The sequence below is a fragment of the Rhamphochromis longiceps genome, linkage group LG3 (genome assembly GCF_057381845.1).
Source record: "Rhamphochromis longiceps isolate RC_006_pf linkage group LG3, R_longiceps_female_GT1.1, whole genome shotgun sequence".
Classification (NCBI taxonomy): domain Eukaryota; kingdom Metazoa; phylum Chordata; class Actinopteri; order Cichliformes; family Cichlidae; genus Rhamphochromis; species Rhamphochromis longiceps.
The window spans coordinates 3,383,208-3,403,664 of NC_140559.1; the positions used below are offsets into that span (position 1 = coordinate 3,383,208).

Below are 20,457 nucleotides of genomic sequence, written 5' to 3' on the forward strand. Positions count from 1 at the left end.
ATGTGAACTTTTACAAATCACCACTTCTTTAGTCAATATCATTTCAGTCTCAGACAATCTCGTTTCTCTTACAGAGGTTGAATGCACCTTCTGCGGATGGCGGTACCACACAGTGTGCGTGGACTTCCCCTGCACAGAAGGCAACTACAAATGCTGTGAATGCTAAATAAAGAGAAACAAATGATCCCTGTTGTCTTTGCTTGATGATTGGTTTGAGTCTTGACAATCCACATTGCTGGCGTTGCATCTTTCAATGCCAGCAATGGCAGGTATCAGTGCTCAAACCTTTTGTGTTTGTTTCCAACAAGTTGCCCACCTCGGGAAACAAAAATGTGTTCTTTTACTTGTCAGATGAACATATGAGACACTTTGACTCTTCAGTGCAGTGTGGAGCCTAACAAAGATCTGTTTTGTGTCCCAGCTGATCAGCAGGAGGAGGAGAGTCTGACGGAGCAGCAGAGGAACATTTTCAGCTACTTGGACTCAGCTCAGCCACTACAGAGGAAACAATGAGCTCAACACAGAAGGTGACAGACAGAGCAGGACCATATGACCAAAGATATTTATCACCATATACATTTGAACATTTGCCATAACGATGTAGCTGACGATATAATTGACACCAGACAAAATACTTTACAGCTGCACAACTTTATTAAAAACCCATCAATGTATTTTCACTGAAACAAGCAGCTGTTGTTTATGTGCATTAAAGTTATATAAAAATGTAACAGTGCAAATGCAAATTCCTCGCTGACAGTTTAACCAAAAGGCGTTTCCAGTGGAAACTGGCCGACACATCCTGAGCATAACCATGTATAATATCCACTAAACTTCAGAAGAGGTTATACAGTCGTGGCCAAAAGGTTTGAGAATTGCATAAATATTGGAACCTGGAGAAGTTGCTGCTTAAGTTTTTATAATAGCATTTTGCCTGCACTCCAGAATGTTATGAGGAGTGATCAGATGAACTGCATCGTCCTTCTTTGCCATGAAAACGAACTTAATCCCCAAAAAGCCTTACCACTGCATTTCATTGCTGTCATCAAAGGACCTGCTGAGACCATTTCAGTGATCGTCTTCTTAACTCAGGTGAGAATGTTGGCGAGCACGAGGCTGGAGATCATCATGGCTGTATCCCGATTCAGGTTCTGCAGCTTTAAAGTCCTCAAGGGCCGCGTACTCAAAGACCGCTAAGGCCGAAGTGCGAGGCTCGTAGGCTCGTGAAATGGGACGTCTAGCCTCCGTCGCGCTGCCCAGGTTGCCTAGCAACCATGATACTAACAGCTGGAAACGTTTCATACAGCTTTGTTTGACAGAAATGAAGGAGAACATATTTAGTTCATTTGTTTCTACATGAGCTCTGTGTGATTTGATGAGTATCTGAGGCTGAGACCACAGGACTGTGAAACATGATTGTTGGGCTTCATTTCTGTGCTGAACAGTCGTTTAAGATTAGCTGTAAATAACAATTAGCTGATGTTGTTCATGAGACTAAAGTCAGTGTAAATATGATATGGCCAATATTATAGTTATTATATTAATCACTTCACTCACAGACAAGTATCTGTGACAGTGTGTATACAGATGTCTCATATATAAGAGACAAATTTTGTTCCTTCAGTATGTTGGCATTATTACATTTGGCTCAATGCTTACATATATGTGTAAAAGCAAATGTAGGAGGTGTGATAACTGTGTCTGATAGAATGAAGAGTAGACTGATATATGAAATATTCCTTTATTGGGTGAGAAAATCGGACCATGTCATAACTGCTTTAAGTCACACAGAATAGATATCAGAGCCTTAAACAGGCTGACTTCTGCTAAATGGGTCAAACTGGGCAGAAAGTCTACAAACACATAACATCCTTATAGAATATGATGTAACACTATAGATCAACTTAGCTCAGAATATATTAAATTCAATTTTATTTATATAGCGCTAAATCACAACAAAAGTCGCCTCAAGGCGCTTCATAGATACAGAGAAAAACCCAACAATCATATGACCCCCTATGAGCAGCACTTTGGCAACAGTGGGAAGGAAAAACTCCCTTTTAACAGGAAGAAACCTCCGGCAGAACCAGGCTCAGGGAGGGGCGGCCATCTGCTGTGACCGGTTGGGGTGAGAGAAGGAAGACAGGATAAAGACATGCTGTGGAAGAGAGACAGAGGTTAATAACAGATATGATTCAATGCAGAGAGGTCTATTAATACATAGTGAGTGAGAAAGGTGACTGGAAAGGAAAAACTCAATGCATCATGGGAATCCCCCGGCAGCCTACGTCTATTGCAGCATAACTAAGGGAGGATTCAGGGTCACCTGGTCCAGCCCTAACTATATGCTTTAGCAAAAAGGAAAGATTTAAGCCTAATCTTAAAAGTAGAGATGGTGTCTGTCTCCTGAATCCAAACTGGAAGCTGGTTCCACAGAAGAGGGGCCTGAAAACTGAAGGCTCTGCCTCCCATTCTACTTTTAAATACTCTAGGAACAACAAGTAGGCCTGCAGAGCGAGAGCGAAGTGCTCTAATAGGGTGATATGGTACTACAAGGTCATTAAGATAAGATGGGGCCTGATTATTTAAGACCTTGTATGTGAGGAGCAGGATTTTGAATCCTGGATTTAACAGGAAGCCAATGATGGGAAGCCAAAACAGGAGAAATATGCTCTCTCTTTCTAGTCCCTGTCAGGACTCTTGCTGCAGCATTTTGGATCAGCTGAAGGCTTTTCAGCGAGTTTTTTGGACATCCTGATAATAATGAATTACAGTCGTCCAGCCTGGAAGTAATAAATGCATGAACTAGTTTTTCAGCGTCACTCTGAGACAGGATATTTCTAACTTTAGAGATGTTGCACAAATGGAAGAACGCAGTCTTACATATTTGTTTAATATGTGCGTTGAAGGACATGTCCTGGTCAAAAATGACTCCAAGGTTTCTCACAACGTTACTGGAGGCCAAGGTAATGCCATCCAGAGTAAGAATCTGCTTAGATACCATATTTCTAAGATTTTCAGGGCCGAGTACAATAACCTCAGTTTTATCTGAATTAAGAAGCAGAAAGTTAGCGGCCATCCAGGTCTTTATGTCTTTAAGACATTCTTGCAGTTTAACTCATTGGTGTGTGTTATCTGGCTTCATGGACAGATAGAGCTTGGTGTCATCAGCATAGCAGTGTAAATGTATGCTATGTCTTCTAATGATGCTGCCTAAGGGAAGCATGTATAATGTAAACAGAATTGGTCCTAGCACTGAACCCTGTGGAACTCCATAATTAACCTCAGTGTGTGAAGAGGACTCTCCATTTACATGCACAAATTGGAGTCTATTAGATAGATATGATACAAACCACTGCAGCGCAGTACCTGTAATACCTACAGCATGTTCTGATCGCTCTAATAGGATATTATGGTCGACAGTATCGAACGCTGAACTAAGGTCTAGCACATAGGTGTCAAACTCAAAATTTGGCCCGCAGCCTAATTACATTTGGCCCGCGAGGCCATACCAAATTACTATTAGAGCTGGCCCGCCGGTCTTATGCAGCGCATGTACTGCTAATACTACAACTCCCAGAATGCTCTGTTGGCGTTTTGGCGCGTCAGTCAGGACAGGACCCATTAACGCCCTCTCCTCTGTTTACTGTAGTCATAGCAACCGCATGAATACTGCCGCGCTACCTCTCCCAAAATGGCGAAAAGAAAGAACGAAAACAGGAGCTTCCTGGACAGGTGGGAGACAGAATATCTGTTTACCTATGTAAAAGACAGACCTGTTTGTCTTGTATGTGGAGCTCATGTGGCTTTAACCAAGGAGTACAACATTAGACGACACTATGAAACGAAACACCAAGAGAAGTACAAGGACCTGGACATGACTCAAAGGCGCCGGAAAGCAGAAGAGATGAAAAGAAGTTTTGTTTCACAACAGACTATGTTCAAAAAAGCCATATCACAAAGTGAGGCTGCTGTAAAGGCTAGTTTTGTTGTGGCAGCAGAGATCGCAAAATCAGCCCGGCCCTTCAGTGAGGGAGAGTTTGTGAAAAGTTGTATGATGAAAGTGTGCCCAGAGAAAAAGCAAGTATTTTCAAATGTTAGCCTGAGCAGAAACACAGTAGCTGATCGCACACGTGAACTTGCCAACGATCTAAATAACCAGCTGATGGAGAAGGGAAACAGTTTCGTTGCATTCTCCCTCGCTATGGATGAGAGCAGCGACGCCTCTGATACTGCCCAGCTTTCAGTCTTCATCCGCGGTGTGGACTCAACTCTCTGTGTTACGGAAGAACTTTTAGGATTAAAATCAATGCATGGAACAACCACAGGGAAGGAAATATTTGAAGAGGTTTCCAAATGTCTAACTGAAATGAAGTTGCCATGGGAAAAACTTGTGGGGTTAACGACAGATGGTGCACCAGCGATGTGTGGTCAAAGGAGCGGACTGGTGGGCAGGGTACGGGAGAAGATGCGAGCGGAGAACTGTGCAGGTGAGCTGACTGTTTATCACTGCATCATACATCAAGAATCACTTTGTGGCAAAGCCCTAAAGATGGAACATGTTATGACCGCAGTAACACGAGTAGTTAACTTTATAAGAGCCAAAGGTCTGAATCACCGCCAATTCAAATCTTTTCTTGAGGAGTGTGGTTCGGAATACGGAGACGTGCCGTATCACACGGAGGTGAGGTGGTTAAGCCGAGGGAAAGTACTAAACAGATGTTTCGAGCTACGCGAGGAAATATTTCAGTTTCTGGAAAGCAAAGGGCAAGACACAGCTGAGCTCAGGGAGCAAGAGTTTCTGTGTGAACTGGCCTTTATGTGTGATATCACGAGCCATCTCGATGCGCTGAACCTGCAGCTTCAGGGACGGGGGCGTATCATCACAGATATGTACACTGCAGTGAGGGCTTTTAAAACGAAATTGTGCTTGTGGCAGAATCAGATGCTACAAGGAAACCTGGGCCATTTTCCCTGCTGCCAAACGATGAACATGCAAATCTCTACTGCTGTGTTCCCATGTGCACAGTTTGCTGAAAAACTCTGTGTACTCAGTACTGAGTTTACCTGGCGGTTTGCCGACTTTGACGCCCAGAAATGTCGATTTGAACTGCTCAGTAATCCTTTTGCAGTTGACGTGGCAAAAGCACCAACAAACCTCCAAATGGAGCTGATTGAACTCCAGTGTAGTGACACGCTGAAATCAAAGTATGATGCTGTGGGCGCTTCACAATTTCCACATTTCATCCCTGACACAATGCCTGGGCTCCGGACCCACGCTGCTCAGATGCTCTCCATGTTCGGCAGCACTTACCTATGTGAGCAACTATTCTCCTCAATGAAGATGGCCAAAACATCTCACAGGAGACGTCTGACCGATGAACACCTTCACTCGATCCTGAGGATTTCCTCAGCTCAGAGCCTGAGCCCAGACATTGAGGAACTAGCATCCAAGAAGAGATGCCAGGTGTCTGGCTTGGACGCATCAGAGTAGATCAGTGTGTAGCAAACTGAGCTATAATTACCATTTTCTTTGTGCAATTTGTCTTGCTACTCCCAGACATGGGCTTGAATGGTTTCACGTTTAATGATATTTTTATTAGTTAAGTGGTTTATTATTGTTATTTTATTTTTACATTTATTATTAGCCTGGGGAAAAAGTTTACTGCTAAAATTTAAATCAGAAGGCTGCAAATACAATTTTTACTTAAGAAATGCATTCCAGTGATATGTTATTTAATTGGAATTTCAATTTTGCATGTGTGCAATATTAAGTTATATATGTTTATATAAGTTATATATCGTTCAGTATTAAGCGTTTCTTATTCCATATTCAGTTTTTCAGCAAAACTTATTTGAGTCTGTAAGAAAAGGTTCCTTGTTATATTTGGAGGAAGATTTTTTTCAATAAATATTAACGTTGGCCCGCGACTTTGTTCCAGTTTTGAATTTTGGCCCACTGTGTATTTGAGTTTGACACCCCTGGTCTAGCAGGACAAGCACAGAGATGAGTCCACTGTCAGAGGCCATAAGAAGATCATTTGTAACCTTCACTAAAGCTGTTTCTGTGCTGTGCTGAGCTCTGAAACCTGACTGAAACTCTTCAAATAAACCATTCCTCTGCAGATGATCTGTTAGCTGTTTGACAACTACTCTTTCAAGGATGTTTGATATTAGAGCTGGGCGATATATCGAGTTTTTAAAAAATATCGATATATTTTTATACGAGATATAAGATGTGACAATATCCTTTATATCGATATAGTCTATGTTACATTATAATTATACCTGTGGAGCCGCAAGTTTGCCTCTCTTTCGTCCACTTTCGTCTTCACAACGTTACTCGGCCTCGCCTCTCCTTCACTGAACACAACTCCCCCTCCTCCCCCATTGCTTCACCTGCAGGAAGCGACAAGATGGACACGGCAAATCTCCATTAACGAGTTACTGCGCATCGACCCGTGTGTGGGGCTGGACGCCGTCAACGTGTTAGCTAGCTAACCACACTAACGAGCTAACCACGCTAACGGCATGCAGCCCAGAGGTGGTGCACGGACTAAAATCCTTTCATTTTCTCAAAAGTTGACAGCGCGCCTTATGTATGAATTCTGGTTGTGCTTGATGGCTGCGAACCGATTTTATGTGGTACACAGCGCTCAGCAATCTGTCAAAAAATGTTTTAGTACGACTTTGGTAAGCTACGGAGCTGCACCGCTTGATGGATTGTCAGAGCATTACGGCTGAGCCTCGCGGAGTGATACGTACTGTGCTTCAACACAATATTACAATATTACCCTACTGTGTATAAGGACCATAAATGGCACCTGTTAAGAGACGTGGTTGCGAAGCGGATTTCAAACTCCAGGCTGTCAGTCACGCAGTACAAGTTGGGAACTGAGCAGCTGTGAAATCTGTCTTTGTTATTATGCTCAGCGTCTTTTAGTTTACATTTTGACTGCACAATTGTGAGCTTTTTGTTATGCACAAAAACAACATTGTTTTCTTTTATTTATGGAGCATTATTATTTAATAAATGCTCATAATTTATTTTTGAGTAAATTTTATGTACATCTGCTCTATATATAGATATATATCTTATATCGCCAACAAGCTAAAAAATATCGAGATATGAATTTTGGGTCATATCGCCCAGCCCTATTTGATATGAAAGGAAGGTTGGAGATTGGCCTATAATTAGCTAAGACTGCTGGGTCTAGAGATGGCTTTTTGAGTAAAGGTTTAACTACAGCCAGCTTGAAGGCCTGTGGTACATAGCCGATCATTAGAGATAGGTTGATCATATTTAAGATCGAAGAATTAATTAATGGCAGGACTTCTTTGAGCAGTTTTGTAGGAATGGGGTCTAAAAGACACGTTGATGGTTTGGAGGAAGTAATTATTGAAGTTAACTCAGAAAGATCAATTGGAGAAAAAGAGTCTAACTTAACATCAATGGTACTAAGAGTAGCTGTAGATAATATTACATCTGTGGGATGATTATTGGTCATTTTTTCTCTAATGATAAAAATTTTATTTGTGAAGAAGTTCATGAAGTCATTACTAGTTAACGTTAAAGGGATGGTTGGCTCAAAAGAGCTCTGACTTTTTGTCAGCCTGGCTACAGAGCTGAAGAGAAACCTGGGGTTGTTCTTATTTACTTCAATCAGTGATGAATAGTAAGATGTTCTGGCTTTGCGGAGGGCTTTCTTATAAAGCAACAAACTATTTCTCCAGGCTAAATGATGATCCTCTAAATTTGTGACACGCCATTTCCTCTCCAGCTTACGAGTCATCTGCTTTAGGGTAAGTGTTTGAGAATTATACCACGGAGTCACGTACTTCTGATTAGAGACCTTAGTTTTCACAGGAGCTACAGTATCCAGAGTCGTACGTAGTGAGGAGGTGAAATTATTAACAAGAAAATCGACCTCTGTTGGGGTAGCGTTCAGATAGCTGCTCTGCTCTGTGTTGGTACAGGGCATTGGAGATGATAACAGTGGGTGGATTATATTCTTAAACTTAGTTACAGCACTTTCAGAAAGACATCTACTTTGAAAAAGTCTACTCTTCACCGCTGTGTAATCAATTATTGTAAAAGTAAATGTTATCAGGAAATGATCAGACAGGAGAGGGTTTTCAGGAAACACTGTTAAATGTTCAGGTTCGATGCCATATGTTAAAACAAGATCTAGAGTGTGATTAAAGTGGTGGGTGGGTTCTTTTACATTTTGAGAGAAACCAATTGAGTCTAATAACAGATTAAATGCCATGTTGAGGCTGTCATTTTTAGCATCTACATGGAAGTTAAATCAATTTGTTGATCAATTATTAAGTCATGTACTAACAGAGACTTGGAGGAGAGACACCTAATATTTAATAATCCACATTTCACTGTTTTACTCTTTGGTTCAGATGTGGATACTGTATTGTTCTTTCTTTGTGATTGTTTATGTTTAAGTTGTTTGTTGCTGGTTTTTAGTTTGTTTTTTGTCTTTTTGGGAGCTGACACAGTCTCTATGGAGATGGGTTTTTGGGGGGTAGCAGGAGGAGAGAAGCTGCAGAGAGCCGTGTAAGACTGCAACTCTGCTTCCTGGTCCCAACTCTGGATAGTCATATTTTGGGGGGTTTAATAAATTTGTCCATATTTCTAGAAATGAGAGCTGCTCCATCCAAAGTGGGATGGATGCCATCTCTCCAAACAAGACCAGGTTTCCTCCAGAAGGTTTGCCAATTATCTATGAAGCCCACATCGTTTCTGGGACACCAATCAGACAGCCAGCAATTTAAGGAGAACATGCGGCTAAACATGTCACTCCTGGTCTGATTGGGGAGGGGACCAGAGAAAACTACAGAGTCCGACATTGTTTTGGCAACGTTGCACACAGATTCAATATTGATTATAGTGACCTCCGATTGGCGTAACCGGGTGTCATTACTGCCGACGTGAATTATGATTTTACTGAAATATACATAAAGCATATAAACAATTACAGCAATATGATGCAACAAACACAGCAGCTACTGATCCAAAATACTCAAAGCTTCATAGAACTGAAACCAACATTTATTTTTAACTCCATCCTGCTGCTGATACAGACTTTAGGTTTCTGAACATTAAACTTGTTGCTGTCTTTCATAGTGTGTAACTTGAAGGCCCTGAGTACTTTCTCCCACACTGGAAACACTGGGATGATCACATTATTTGAACATTACCTAATAAGACTGATTCAGCACAGACAGTTATGTTAAACTTTCCTAGCAGTCCTTCACAAACAGGGAACAGTCTGTCTATTCTCTCCATCTGTCAGCTGCTGCTGGCTCTTCCTCCTCCTCTTCCTCACACACTGCTGAGTTTGTCCTGGTGGATCATCAGGGCTGCAAAGCCTCACAGATGATGTGCAGCAGTGGCTCCCTCAGTCTGTCCTCACTCTGGACACTTGCAGTCGTCACACATGGAAATCAAATGTGTGATAAGCTGCAGGATTCAAACACAAGTGTAACTTATAAACACATGTTCATACTTTTATTCCACAATCAGAGAGAAAGAAACAGAGAGAGAGTGCAGGACAGACAGACAGGTGACAGTCTCAGGTGTACACACTGCTACACAACAGCACCAGAGAAGCAGGATTTAGTGTTTGTGTTATTACGAGTGTAAACAAGAAGAGTTCCAGATGGTGCAGTGGACACATGTGTGACTGCTGTGATTAAAGCATCTTTCTTTCAGCTTAACGAGTGAACCGTCAGCTCGTTCAAACACACGTTAAAGTGCGTTTGGCTCGACACCACCGAACAGAGGCAGCAATATAACACAGCTAACATTAACAGTGCAGTGAATCCTGCTTGTGCCGTGATGTTCAGGACTGCAAACTGAGCAGCATCACTGACTTTCAGCTTGTTGTGTTTGTGGATATATGACTGACTTTAATTATCCACAAAATCATCACATTCTCTGTCAGATTAAGGTCGACTATTGAACGGCGTATATTTTAAAGGCTTTAAAACCAAGTTAACGCTGAAAGTACAAACATCACTAATGTCACATAACTCTGCCGACAAGGCATAGCTATGGCTATGAAATGCTCTTTGTGTATCACTTCTTCATTATGAAAGATGTCATTAATGCACTAGTAATGTCTCATCTGGAGTATTGTTCAATCATTTGGTCAGCAGCTAATAAGACAGATCTTAACAGACTTCAGTTAGTCCAGAATAAGGCGTCCAGATTAGTGTGAAGATGTTCATACTATACTAATATTGATAAAATGCATAATAACCTTTCTTGGCTTCCTGTACAGGCTAAAATATTCTATGGCTTACTTGTAGTTCTAAAGAAAGCAATTCTGTTAAACACACCACATTTATTCTGCTCAGCTGCAGTATCCAGATGAAATACATCATCATATTACACAGTTTTCAACAAGCTGCAACTTAGTAAATGCTCGAGTTAAAAGTAACGTTTTGTAAAACTGTTACATTTAGAGCAACTTTTAAGTGGAATAAGTTGCCTTAAAAAATTAGAGAATTATTCAAAACTTCAATGAACACTTAAAAGCCGATTTACAGAGCTTTTAGTTGTTGTAAATATTGTAAGACATGATTTGTTTTTGAAATTTGTGTAATGTGCCTCAATGTTATTGATATTATTATTATTATTATTGATTGCTTATATTTGAACAATTGTGAAACCTCACTGTGGATGTAAGAGTGAAATTATGTGGATATCTTGAATCCACTTTATTGTGTAATATTTTATGTGAGTATTTGACGGAAGACGAGCAACATCTGTTGTGGAAGCTAACGGGGTTCCTTTAGAATAAACAAACATAGGATTTATTATCACTGAATAATTCTGTATAAATCTATACAAATTATATAAATATGTAATAGGAAACAACAAAATAATCTAAATTATAAAATAGTGTGTGTGTGTGTGTGTGTGTGTGTGTGTGTGTGTGTGTGTGTGTGTGTGTGTGTGTGTGTGTGTGTGTGTGTGTGTGTTTAGTGTTTGAACAGTCATGAATTATCTTTAACAGCAGGTTGGATGTAATGTGTTAGAACTACCAGCAGGTGGGGATAAGAGACCTTTAAGGTGTTTGGTGCCACGCTCCACCTTCAGGTTTAAAACTAGTGTTAATGGAGTTTGAAGGTTGAGTTTGTTCCACGACTGCATTTCACTCACTGCCTCTGTTTGTATCTCTGTCACTGCAGGACCAACATGGAGCCAGAAGTCAGCGCTCTCAGGAGGCCGACAAACCTCACAGAAGAAAGGGAGAGAAAAAACACACCTGTGACGAGTGTGGGAAGGGTTTTATTGTGAGGGCTTCACTAAAACAGCATCAGGTCATCCACACTGGAGAGAGACCGTTCAGCTGTGACTTGTGTGGAAAGTCTTTTTCCTTGAAGGGTTACCTAAAAAAACACCAACTCATCCACAGTGGAGTTAAAGCGTACAGCTGTGATCAGTGTGGCAGAGCTTTTACTCAAAGTAGCAGCTTACAGAAGCATCTAGTTACCCACTCTGGAATTAAGGCATACAGCTGTGACATCTGTGGAAAAACTTTCAGCCGGAGAGGGAACCGAAATATACACCTACGCATTCACACCAGACATGATGTGTACTGCTGTGAACAGTGTGGCAAAGAGTTTACAACAGACGCACAGTTACAACAACACATGTTTACCCACACTGAGGAGAGACCTTATCAATGTGACCTGTGTGAGAAGACTTTTAAATCTCCACGTTACCTGAGAGAACACCAACAGATCCACACCAGAAAGAGACTCTACAAGTGCAGCTACTGTGAGGTATGTATTTATATTGTTATCTTGTCATTTTAGCCTGACTGTTTGGAACAACTCTGCTCATTAAACTGTGTTAGCATGTTAGCAATTCTACTGCATGGAAAAGCAGCTCTGAGTGATTATTCAGATTTTCCTTTCAGTTATGATTTTAGTATTACTGTAGTATTATGGTGGTAGTATTGTAGTTATTGCAGCCCAGTAAACTGAGTGTGTTAACTGAAACAGTCAAATGTAGTTGGACGTCTGCAGAGATGCTCTTTATTTCAGGCGACGTTCAGGATACAAATGTTGAAGGACTGACTTACACTGTCTTTGTGTCTTTGTTTAGAAGCAGAGCGACACAGATGGATCCAGTTCTCAACCCTGTCATCACTGTGGTGGTGGGAAAGACTTTCATTGTGACCTCTGTGGAAAAACTTTCAGTCAGCAAAAGGCCCTAAAAGTACATCAACGTAGACACACTGGAGACAAACTGAAATACTGCAAAGAATGTGGGAGAAGCTTCACCACATCACATCGCTTAAAACGACATGAACTGATTCACAGTGGGGTTAAAAAGCACCTCTGTGATCAGTGTGGGTCATCCTTCACCACTGCAGATCAGCTTAAAACACACAAACGAGTCCACACAGGAGAGAAACCACACAAGTGCAGACACTGTGACAGAAGCTTCTCACATTCAAGTACTTGTAACAGGCATGAACGTGCACACATGGAAGGAAACTACAGCTGTGACCAGTGTGACAAGAGCTTCAGGAATCTCAGTTCATACTCTGCACACAAACGATCCCACGTTACTAATAAACTGTTTCACTGTTACCAATGTGCCCAAACATTCACCTCATTGTCTGCTCTGTGCAAACATCAGCGCGATCACTCAGGGCTGAAATCACTCCCATCACTGGATCACAGTGAATCTGAAGACACAGAAAGATCCTCTGGTTTCTGTGTCAGACTCAAAAAGCTTGAGATCAGGCTCCACAGAGTTCAGATAGAATCATTTAAACTTGTGTTGAACTGAACTGGTTGCTGGGCTGAACTTCTACATAATACAGATCTACATGGGATCTTCTTTTCTGTTGTTTTACTGAGTCAGTTTTGTCCTTTTTTCTCTGTCCTGGTTTTGCTCGTCTGTAAATGATTGAAACTCAGTCAAATAGTTCATTGTTCTCCAGCAAAACGTTTTTTGGAAACTCATGTTTAACCTTTAAAACTCTGACATGTTTTAGCACACAAGGCTTCATCGGGGAGTTCACTCATGATTGGACCATGAGAACAAAGGTTTTTAGTTCTTTCAAAGAGAGTCTTGGAGATGTTTGATGTTTCTGTTTTTCTGAAACCACCTGAAAGAAAAACTATTTTTCTTGCTTTATGTAGTGTGGAAGTTTTTAATGTTTCTTCATCTGTGATGTTCTTGAATGTGTTCACGTGAAGATGGTACAAATAAACTGTCCTTTCAGCTTTAGCTCCTAATTTATTCATTATTTATGGATGTAGCACAGCAGCCGTCTCTTGATTAACACATGGAGGGCTCGGGATCTGATGGTGTCGTCTCCCTAATTTGCCCACTCAGTAAATCTCACTCATGGCCAAGAAATTGAAATAAACCTTGTTTCCCTGCTGGATAGTGATCCACTGTAACTCTGCTCCTCCTTCCTGTTTAGGATTTCTGTGGCTGAAGTAAAATTCCCTCCATCCATCACTTATCCCAGCTAACCCAAAGTGAAATAAAGTTTTGCTCGTCTTAAAAAAGCATTACAATAATGGGCATTACCAATGCAAACTGAATGATACAGAAGATGAAAGAAGAGACTTTGATCAGTTAATAAAGCTCATGATCTGGATTCATTGTGGCTGCTACACAGATACTTCTGGGTCACTTCTCTCAGTTAGGAACCTTCCTCACCAAACTGACTGTTGGACCACACCCCTGGTTTCATGAGAAATTGTTTCAGCCATGATTTCTCTTCCTGTATTTCAGAGTAAAGACTGAAGTGACAAATGGAAGCATGTTTAAAAAACACAATGTGAGAGAGACGTTGAGGTCCTTAGAAGTTACCCTGGGTTTTTCTGTCACCCTGCTAGATGTTACACACCTTGTTATTGGACTGATTTCTACTGCTGGACGACTCCTGCGGAGAGTAACAATACTCTTACTAATTAGCTCCCTTTCACACCTTTGGGGATATTTATTTCTGTGTTTGCAGCGCTGTGAGCCAGAACAGCGAGAGAAAAATCTGCAACAGCGACGAGCCGAATGCTTACGTGAATCGCAGCAGCTGCACATGTGCTACGCTGAATTAGAGGATATCTTTGCTCTGGATTTCTATTTCTACTTTTTCATTTCTATATGATTCTTCTTGCATCTAAACAAAGATGATTCAATTTGCTAAATGTTGATGGCTCTTCGTGCTCAGGTGTAAATGAGACGTAATATTTGCTCTTGGTTTGGTTCTCCTGTACAGAACCTTGCAGTACAACAGAAACCTAAAAACATTATTTGTAGTTGTTATTCTTAGTTGTTCTGCTGCCTAAATACCACAGGGTCTGATTATGAAGTTATTGAGCTGCACATACGTTACGACCTGCTTAAGTTCGAGGTCACAGCGTCTGTAGAGCAGCTGGAACATAATGAAGTCTACAAGGTTAAAGTTTTCTCTTCAGTTATTGTTCTTTCTGCTGCTTGGTTTGATGGATCTGAGAGCTTTTGTTTTTATTATTGTTATTATAATTATCATTAATATTTTACTCTCTAGAAGCTTTAAAATAGTGTTTGTGTTTGAAAAAATTGATTTAAGAATTGAACAGAAACATCTGTCCTTCTGAAAATGGCCCAAAGGCACGGAGACAAAGTCAAAGGATGCAACCTGTAACTTTCTCTTCCTTCATGTCAGGACCATCATCCATGATTTATATAAAATGCATATAGCAACAGTAGCACTTTAGTTTGGACTTTATGATTTCTGTAACTGGAAAATATTATTTTGTTTAAAGACAGAAGTGACCGCATAGTTGCAACATCAAAGGGAAATATTAATTAATTAGCATCAAGTATATTTGTTGCTTAAGCGTTTGCACTATAACTTAAGTAGGATTATAACTTTTAAGGAAGGAAAGATTTCAGATATTTAGTTCACTGTTTCAGTTATTTTATATGAAATTAAAACATTTACGTTGGTCAAATATGATGCTCTAAATCAAATAAAAGTTTGAAAATAAATGATGTATTTTTAAATGCTGCAACAAATGTTCACAAAAAGTAACTATAATTAAAACCAGTTAAACAAAATCAAATGTTTGAATCATGCTTAACCAAATGCCAGGCTGGAGAGCTGAACCTAAAGTATACGTAGAAAGATTTCAACATCTGAGCAGTTTTTAATGTTTTTATCACATATAAATGTCACAGCAGTGGGTCCTGGCCCAATGCTTTGTGTTTTTGGTTTTCTTTGACTCTTGTTTTTCTTGGTTTTTGTTCTTCTTATTTATCAGGCTCTCAGTAATCTTAGTTCTCCCTCCCTCAGTGTTCATTTCAGCCTGTGTTTAGTTTCTGTTCCCGTGTCCCACGTTTCATCGTTTCATGTCGAGTCAGCCCTGTCTCTCTGTTTCCTGTGTCTCCCCAGTCAGCCCCGCCTCCCTCGGGCACTCATGTGTGATACAGAGTAATAAACCTGACTACATTTGCTGCACTCTCTTTATTACCTGTTACTTTAAAATTCATACACTAATTATGTCTGCCCATCTCTCTAATGTGAAGGTCAAAGGTCAACATCCCAGTGACATAAGAATAATCCCAAAGGGGCAAAGGCAGCGGTTAATTTAGCACATTTAGCATTAAGGGTACAGCAAGGATATACTTTTACTTATTGTGGCAGGGGTGTGGTCTCTGGCCTGCTGCAGTGGAGGCTGGTGGCGGGACGTTGGACGGCACAGGTGAGGGTGATGGAGCTCATGACTCTCCCCTTTATAGTGACGGAGGAGACTGGCGTGGGGGAAGCGTGTAGTGGAGGAAGCCGAGGAGAGAGCTGGTTTCTGGCTACAAAGACGGCGTCAAACCAGAAAAGATTGCTCGTGGTCAAATAATGTGTCAATCACCTGTGAATCAAACTGTGTGTGGCTCAGTTCATGTCACAGTGTTGTTTAGTATATCTTCACTTGTCTCACTCTCCTTCTGTTCTGTCCATCAGGACGATCCTCAGCGCTTACACAGATCCTCCATCGATGTTTTGCATCCAATCAGTGATCAGTTCTACGAGGAGGCCTGGATGTTCACCAGCGCTCGCTACACCTCCATCTACCAGAAGGTGAGTGTACTCCTTTGTACTCAGATTAACATTTTACTTCTTAAAATACATTTTCATATATGAGCTTTCTATTATTTCATGGGCCATTTAATCAATATTAAAATTACAAGCATATCAACAAAGGTGAAGCTGGTTTTTTCCACTTGCTGTCACACAGTCATGGAGGAATACAATAAATACATAATCAGTCATAGATCCTGAACAATGACATTAAAACAAAGTCTGTGGCTCTAAAAACTAAACAGTATAAAGACATGCTCCAAGCTGCTGTTTCTCTCCTACTCCTCTAGGTTTTCCACTGTCGGCCATCCAGCGATGCTGGAGGGCTACCTGGCCAATGCTGGCCTACACAAAGAGGTCCCGGCTCGGAGGAGCTGAAGAAGATCCTTGCCTTCCTCGTCAGTTTCCTCTTCAGTTCCTATCCCAACAAAACCTTCTTGCACCTATTAGCTCCAAAGAGGCTATGGTGCCCCTGGAGGTCTGGACCTGAGGCCTGTGCTCATCACGTGGATAGAAAACACTCTGACACCATTCTGGAGGTCTGATGGGACTCTGACCAAAACACAGATGAAATAAAACTTGTGGTTGGAGCTTTTAAAATAACTTTTTCACCTCATAGATTAATGCTCATGATTGCATGTTATACAGACAGCATCTCCCCAAGGTGAAACTCTCAGGAGACATTTACTCTTAAACTGTAATCTGGTTGAGACTACTTGAGGAGATCTTAGTAGCGAGTATGTGGATTTAGTCTCTTCACCAACAGCAGACAGACCCATGCCAAGAAAGCAGACATGTTCTCAAAGAAAGCCGAGAGCAGAGATTGGAAAAAGCTAAAAAGCTGCAGCTTCAGACGACTATCTGCCTGTAAGGCTGAAAAAGTCCAGTTACGCTCTATTTTGGAAAAGCTCCCAGTTTTGGTAACCTGGACTTTTATTTGCCCTCTTCTGCTACAGATGTTGACTGTGACCTCAGAGGCCAACTGGACCACACAGCTGCAGCAGGAGTGAGGGAGAGGAGTCTTCATCCAGCTTCAAAGAAAACATCCAGGTAAAGTGACGTGGATCAGCGGATAAAGCCGTCTCCACTTTCAAAGGAGATCCTCTGAGAGAGAGACTCTCTGAGCCATTTTAGCCTCAAATTATAGGACTTTATAGTACAGCAACACTTTTAAAGGACAAAAATAAGATAAACTGTGACTGTAATACAAACAAAGTATTGCATGTGTTTTTAAAAGTGTTCCTCCGATGGGCAGGATATCACTATTAGACTGTCCCACCAGCCAACTTCAACAAGAGACCACAGCAGCATTCAGTGATCAGCACAGATGTTCCTCTAACACTCAGCATCTGATCCCTGTTGGTCTGTGTGCTTCTGCTTTTGCTCAGTTAGAAACCCTGCAGCAACCCGACCCAAAACTGTGTCTTCTTGTTGGCCTCAACGTTGAAGTGTCAAACGTCCAACATCTGGAAAGGAAACCACGCCAGTGTACTGTGATGTTTCACCAACATGTGGCAGACGCTGGTCCTGCCTTTCATGCTGACATCAGCAGAGAGCCCCGCCTACCTCAAAGCCTCCCCTGTCATGTATTGATCAGGATGATTATGAAGATGAGCAAGTGCAAATAAGACTGTAAAAGTCCACGAGCAGAATGTTTGGATGCTTTCTAATGATTCATGAATATCATGAGAGTGTTTGTGTGTTTTGTCTTTTCTTTGCTGACGTTTGTTACTAACAAAGACAATTTACGCTCTGTGTGTGTTTTCATCCTTACCAGCCGCACTCTAACTGCAATGAAGGAAACAAACTGTAGAAATGGTCGACTCAGTGACTTCATAAAATATTGAAGTGGTTCAGGTAGAGCCAGTTTTTAAATGACCATGAACACTGAGCGTATTGTATCTGTACAGCATGTTTTTCTATTAGACAGATTTGTAACAGAGGCCTTGCTCTCAGTAAGTTTGAAATCCTTTTCTGATTTCTTTTGTAATCTCTGATCTTTGTGTATCCTGCTCAGTTTGCGTGCTGCCTGTAGGAGTTTCTGTCTTTGTATTTGAAGAGAATTCATTGAATATACTCAGCTGCTTCCCTTTGGTGCCTCACACATCACTGAAGTTTTTCAGTGTCCAGTTATTTGTTTTTAATAGCTGTTTGAATTCTCTGTATGTTTGACCCTGTAGACTGTTTAATGGACTGCTCGTCTTCCTGTTTGTAACCACTGCCTGTTTAAGACTAAAGATTTGGATTTTTGACTTTAACACAGCCTCTGCGTGTCGTCCCTTTGTGTCCTCGTCCTCTGTGAATGTGTCACAGATGTTTCCATGATAATAACACAGCTTTCCCACAGTGGCTTGCAGCAGCATTTATTCACAGCACATTTGAGAAAGGTTCAGATTAACTCGATGAGTTTATATTCAGAATGATTCTGACAGTGGGCCACTGTGAATTGTGATCTTTCATCAGCTCAATGTTTAAGTTCAGTATTTCAAAGCAGGAGCTATGAACAGTCATCATGTTGGCATTAGAATTATTATTATTAATCATTATTAATAATGTCGTTACTCATGTATAACTTTGATTAGTATACATGAATTTTATCAATAGTAAAAATAATGAATAATTCATGTATAACTTTCATTGTGTTTTGTATATTAATTATATTTAAATAGAGATGTTGACCCTGTCTCTACAGTAGCATCAGTGTAACATACATTATTGGTCCAAGCTGTCATAAATGGGGAGCCTGATCCTTTATTATGAAAACATGACGAGTATTTTTCTTGTCAGTTGGGAAGAAGTTGGTCTTTTTTTCCTTCTTTTTGCTCAGTTTGTCTTTTCTTTTCTTCTCATACAGAGAAGATAAAAGATAATAATGAACAACCTGGTTATTCAAATAGCATCATCCAAACAGCTCCTCAGAATCAGCTGCACTTACACTCTGCTTTTAGTTTCACTTTTGCAAAAGCACGCTCTGCAAACCTGCAGTTTCCTGTCAAGACTTTGCACAGAGTGGACTCAGAATCAGCAGAATCAGCCCATACACACTTAAGATTATAACAAGCATTCAAAAGCATTTAAGATCATAGATTCAACTCAACAGTTTAAAGTGGTTATAACTGCACCTGTAGTAAAGGCTAATTGGGTACTGAAATGTTTAAACATCTGAATGCAATATCAATGCTGTAGATTTTATTATTAATGCAATGGTAATGATGATGATTATTAACAGTAGCAACAAAATAATTTCCCTGATCTCCACATTATATAGGTTATAGTATGTTATATATAAACGTAGCTGAAGCAGTTTCATTTGTAGCTTCACGCTGCACTTCACATGTTTGTCCAGCAGATGGCAGCACAGAGGCCTGTGTTGGAAAGCTTTGAGTAATGAAGCGTTTTCAATCCAAGCTTCAGAAAGCTTCATGTGGTCATCAAGGAAGCAACCAGGAAATATCTGCTGTGTGTAAAAACAGCAACACAAGAATCCAGGATGAAGACAAGAAACTCAAAGCTCACAAAACAGGTGGAGCTAATTTTGTGACGTGTTTCTGTAAAAACACCACAGAAGTGAATCATCAAAGTTTCCATGTGAGCTGATGATGCTGCTGCAGAGTTTCTGTGAACCTCCTGTGACCCCGCCTCCTCATACAGAGACATCTGATTGCTCTTCAAACTGCATCACGTGGACACATGTGATTGTGTGTTGTAGTATTGATCCCAATGCTGGTATCAGTCCTGGATCAATAACACTGGATGGATGCGTTCAGCATGGAGCCCTGAGCTGTGTTACAGACAAACATGGAAACTGACAGGTCTGTGTCATTCACAGTCTGTAACACTTCTAAACAACAGAGGCTGACCCAAGTGCCTCAGAGCCAGGCACGCTCACATCACAGCTCTCTAAATAAGCCAGTTTCAAAATAAGAGCTGAAAGCTGTGTTTGCTTGTGTTAGCTTATTATTGTGGAGACTAACATTCAGTGATCATGTGTTCAGACTCATAATGATTACTCTCAGAAATCCTGATCTTTGTATTTACTGTGTGTTGGATCAATAACTGAGATTCATGGTATCACACAGCTGTGCTGCTGCTGATGTCAGCACATCTGGAACAATACGAGGTATCTGCTAGCAGACTGAGCAGGACGTGAGACCTGTGGACTGTTTAAAGCTGTCCCTCCACAGCTCACTCAGACCTGATCCACACCTCAGTGATATTCTCTGACTTCCTCAGTAGAGACAGAAACCATTCAGATCTGGGACCATCAGCTGACTGATGATGTCACACAGACTGTGTTTTTCAGGAACAGTGATTCTGATGTGAGCCTGCTAGCTGACAGCAGACCTGA

The 20,457-nt window shown here is 40.9% G+C and overlaps 1 protein-coding gene, 2 long non-coding RNA genes and 1 pseudogene across 4 annotated transcripts in view; all 4 read left to right on the forward strand.

Moving 5' to 3' along the window:
* The window catches only part of LOC146672537 (uncharacterized), a 134,939-nt gene that overhangs the window by 38,114 nt on the left and 76,368 nt on the right, over positions 1-20,457 (forward strand). The gene's annotated exons all lie outside the window — the stretch shown is intronic.
* The window catches only part of LOC146672538 (uncharacterized), a 131,309-nt gene that overhangs the window by 36,407 nt on the left and 74,445 nt on the right, over positions 1-20,457 (forward strand). The window lies entirely within an intron of this gene.
* On the forward strand, positions 1,092-9,778 carry LOC146672540 (general transcription factor II-I repeat domain-containing protein 2 pseudogene; annotated as a pseudogene).
* Positions 15,766-18,561, forward strand: LOC146672541 (phospholipase D1-like). 2 transcript variants are annotated; one of them, XM_085387367.1, is made up of 4 exons: positions 15,766-16,109; positions 16,400-16,648; positions 17,066-17,159; positions 17,502-18,561. In XM_085387367.1, the coding sequence occupies exons 1-3, from the start codon at positions 15,888-15,890 to the stop codon at positions 17,117-17,119; spliced, it is 525 nt and encodes a 174-aa protein (XP_085243493.1). In that variant the 5' UTR covers positions 15,766-15,887; the 3' UTR covers positions 17,120-17,159; positions 17,502-18,561. The 2 variants fall into 2 exon arrangements, with proteins under 2 accessions (XP_085243493.1, XP_085243486.1); XM_085387360.1 differs by having other exon boundaries at positions 17,498-18,560.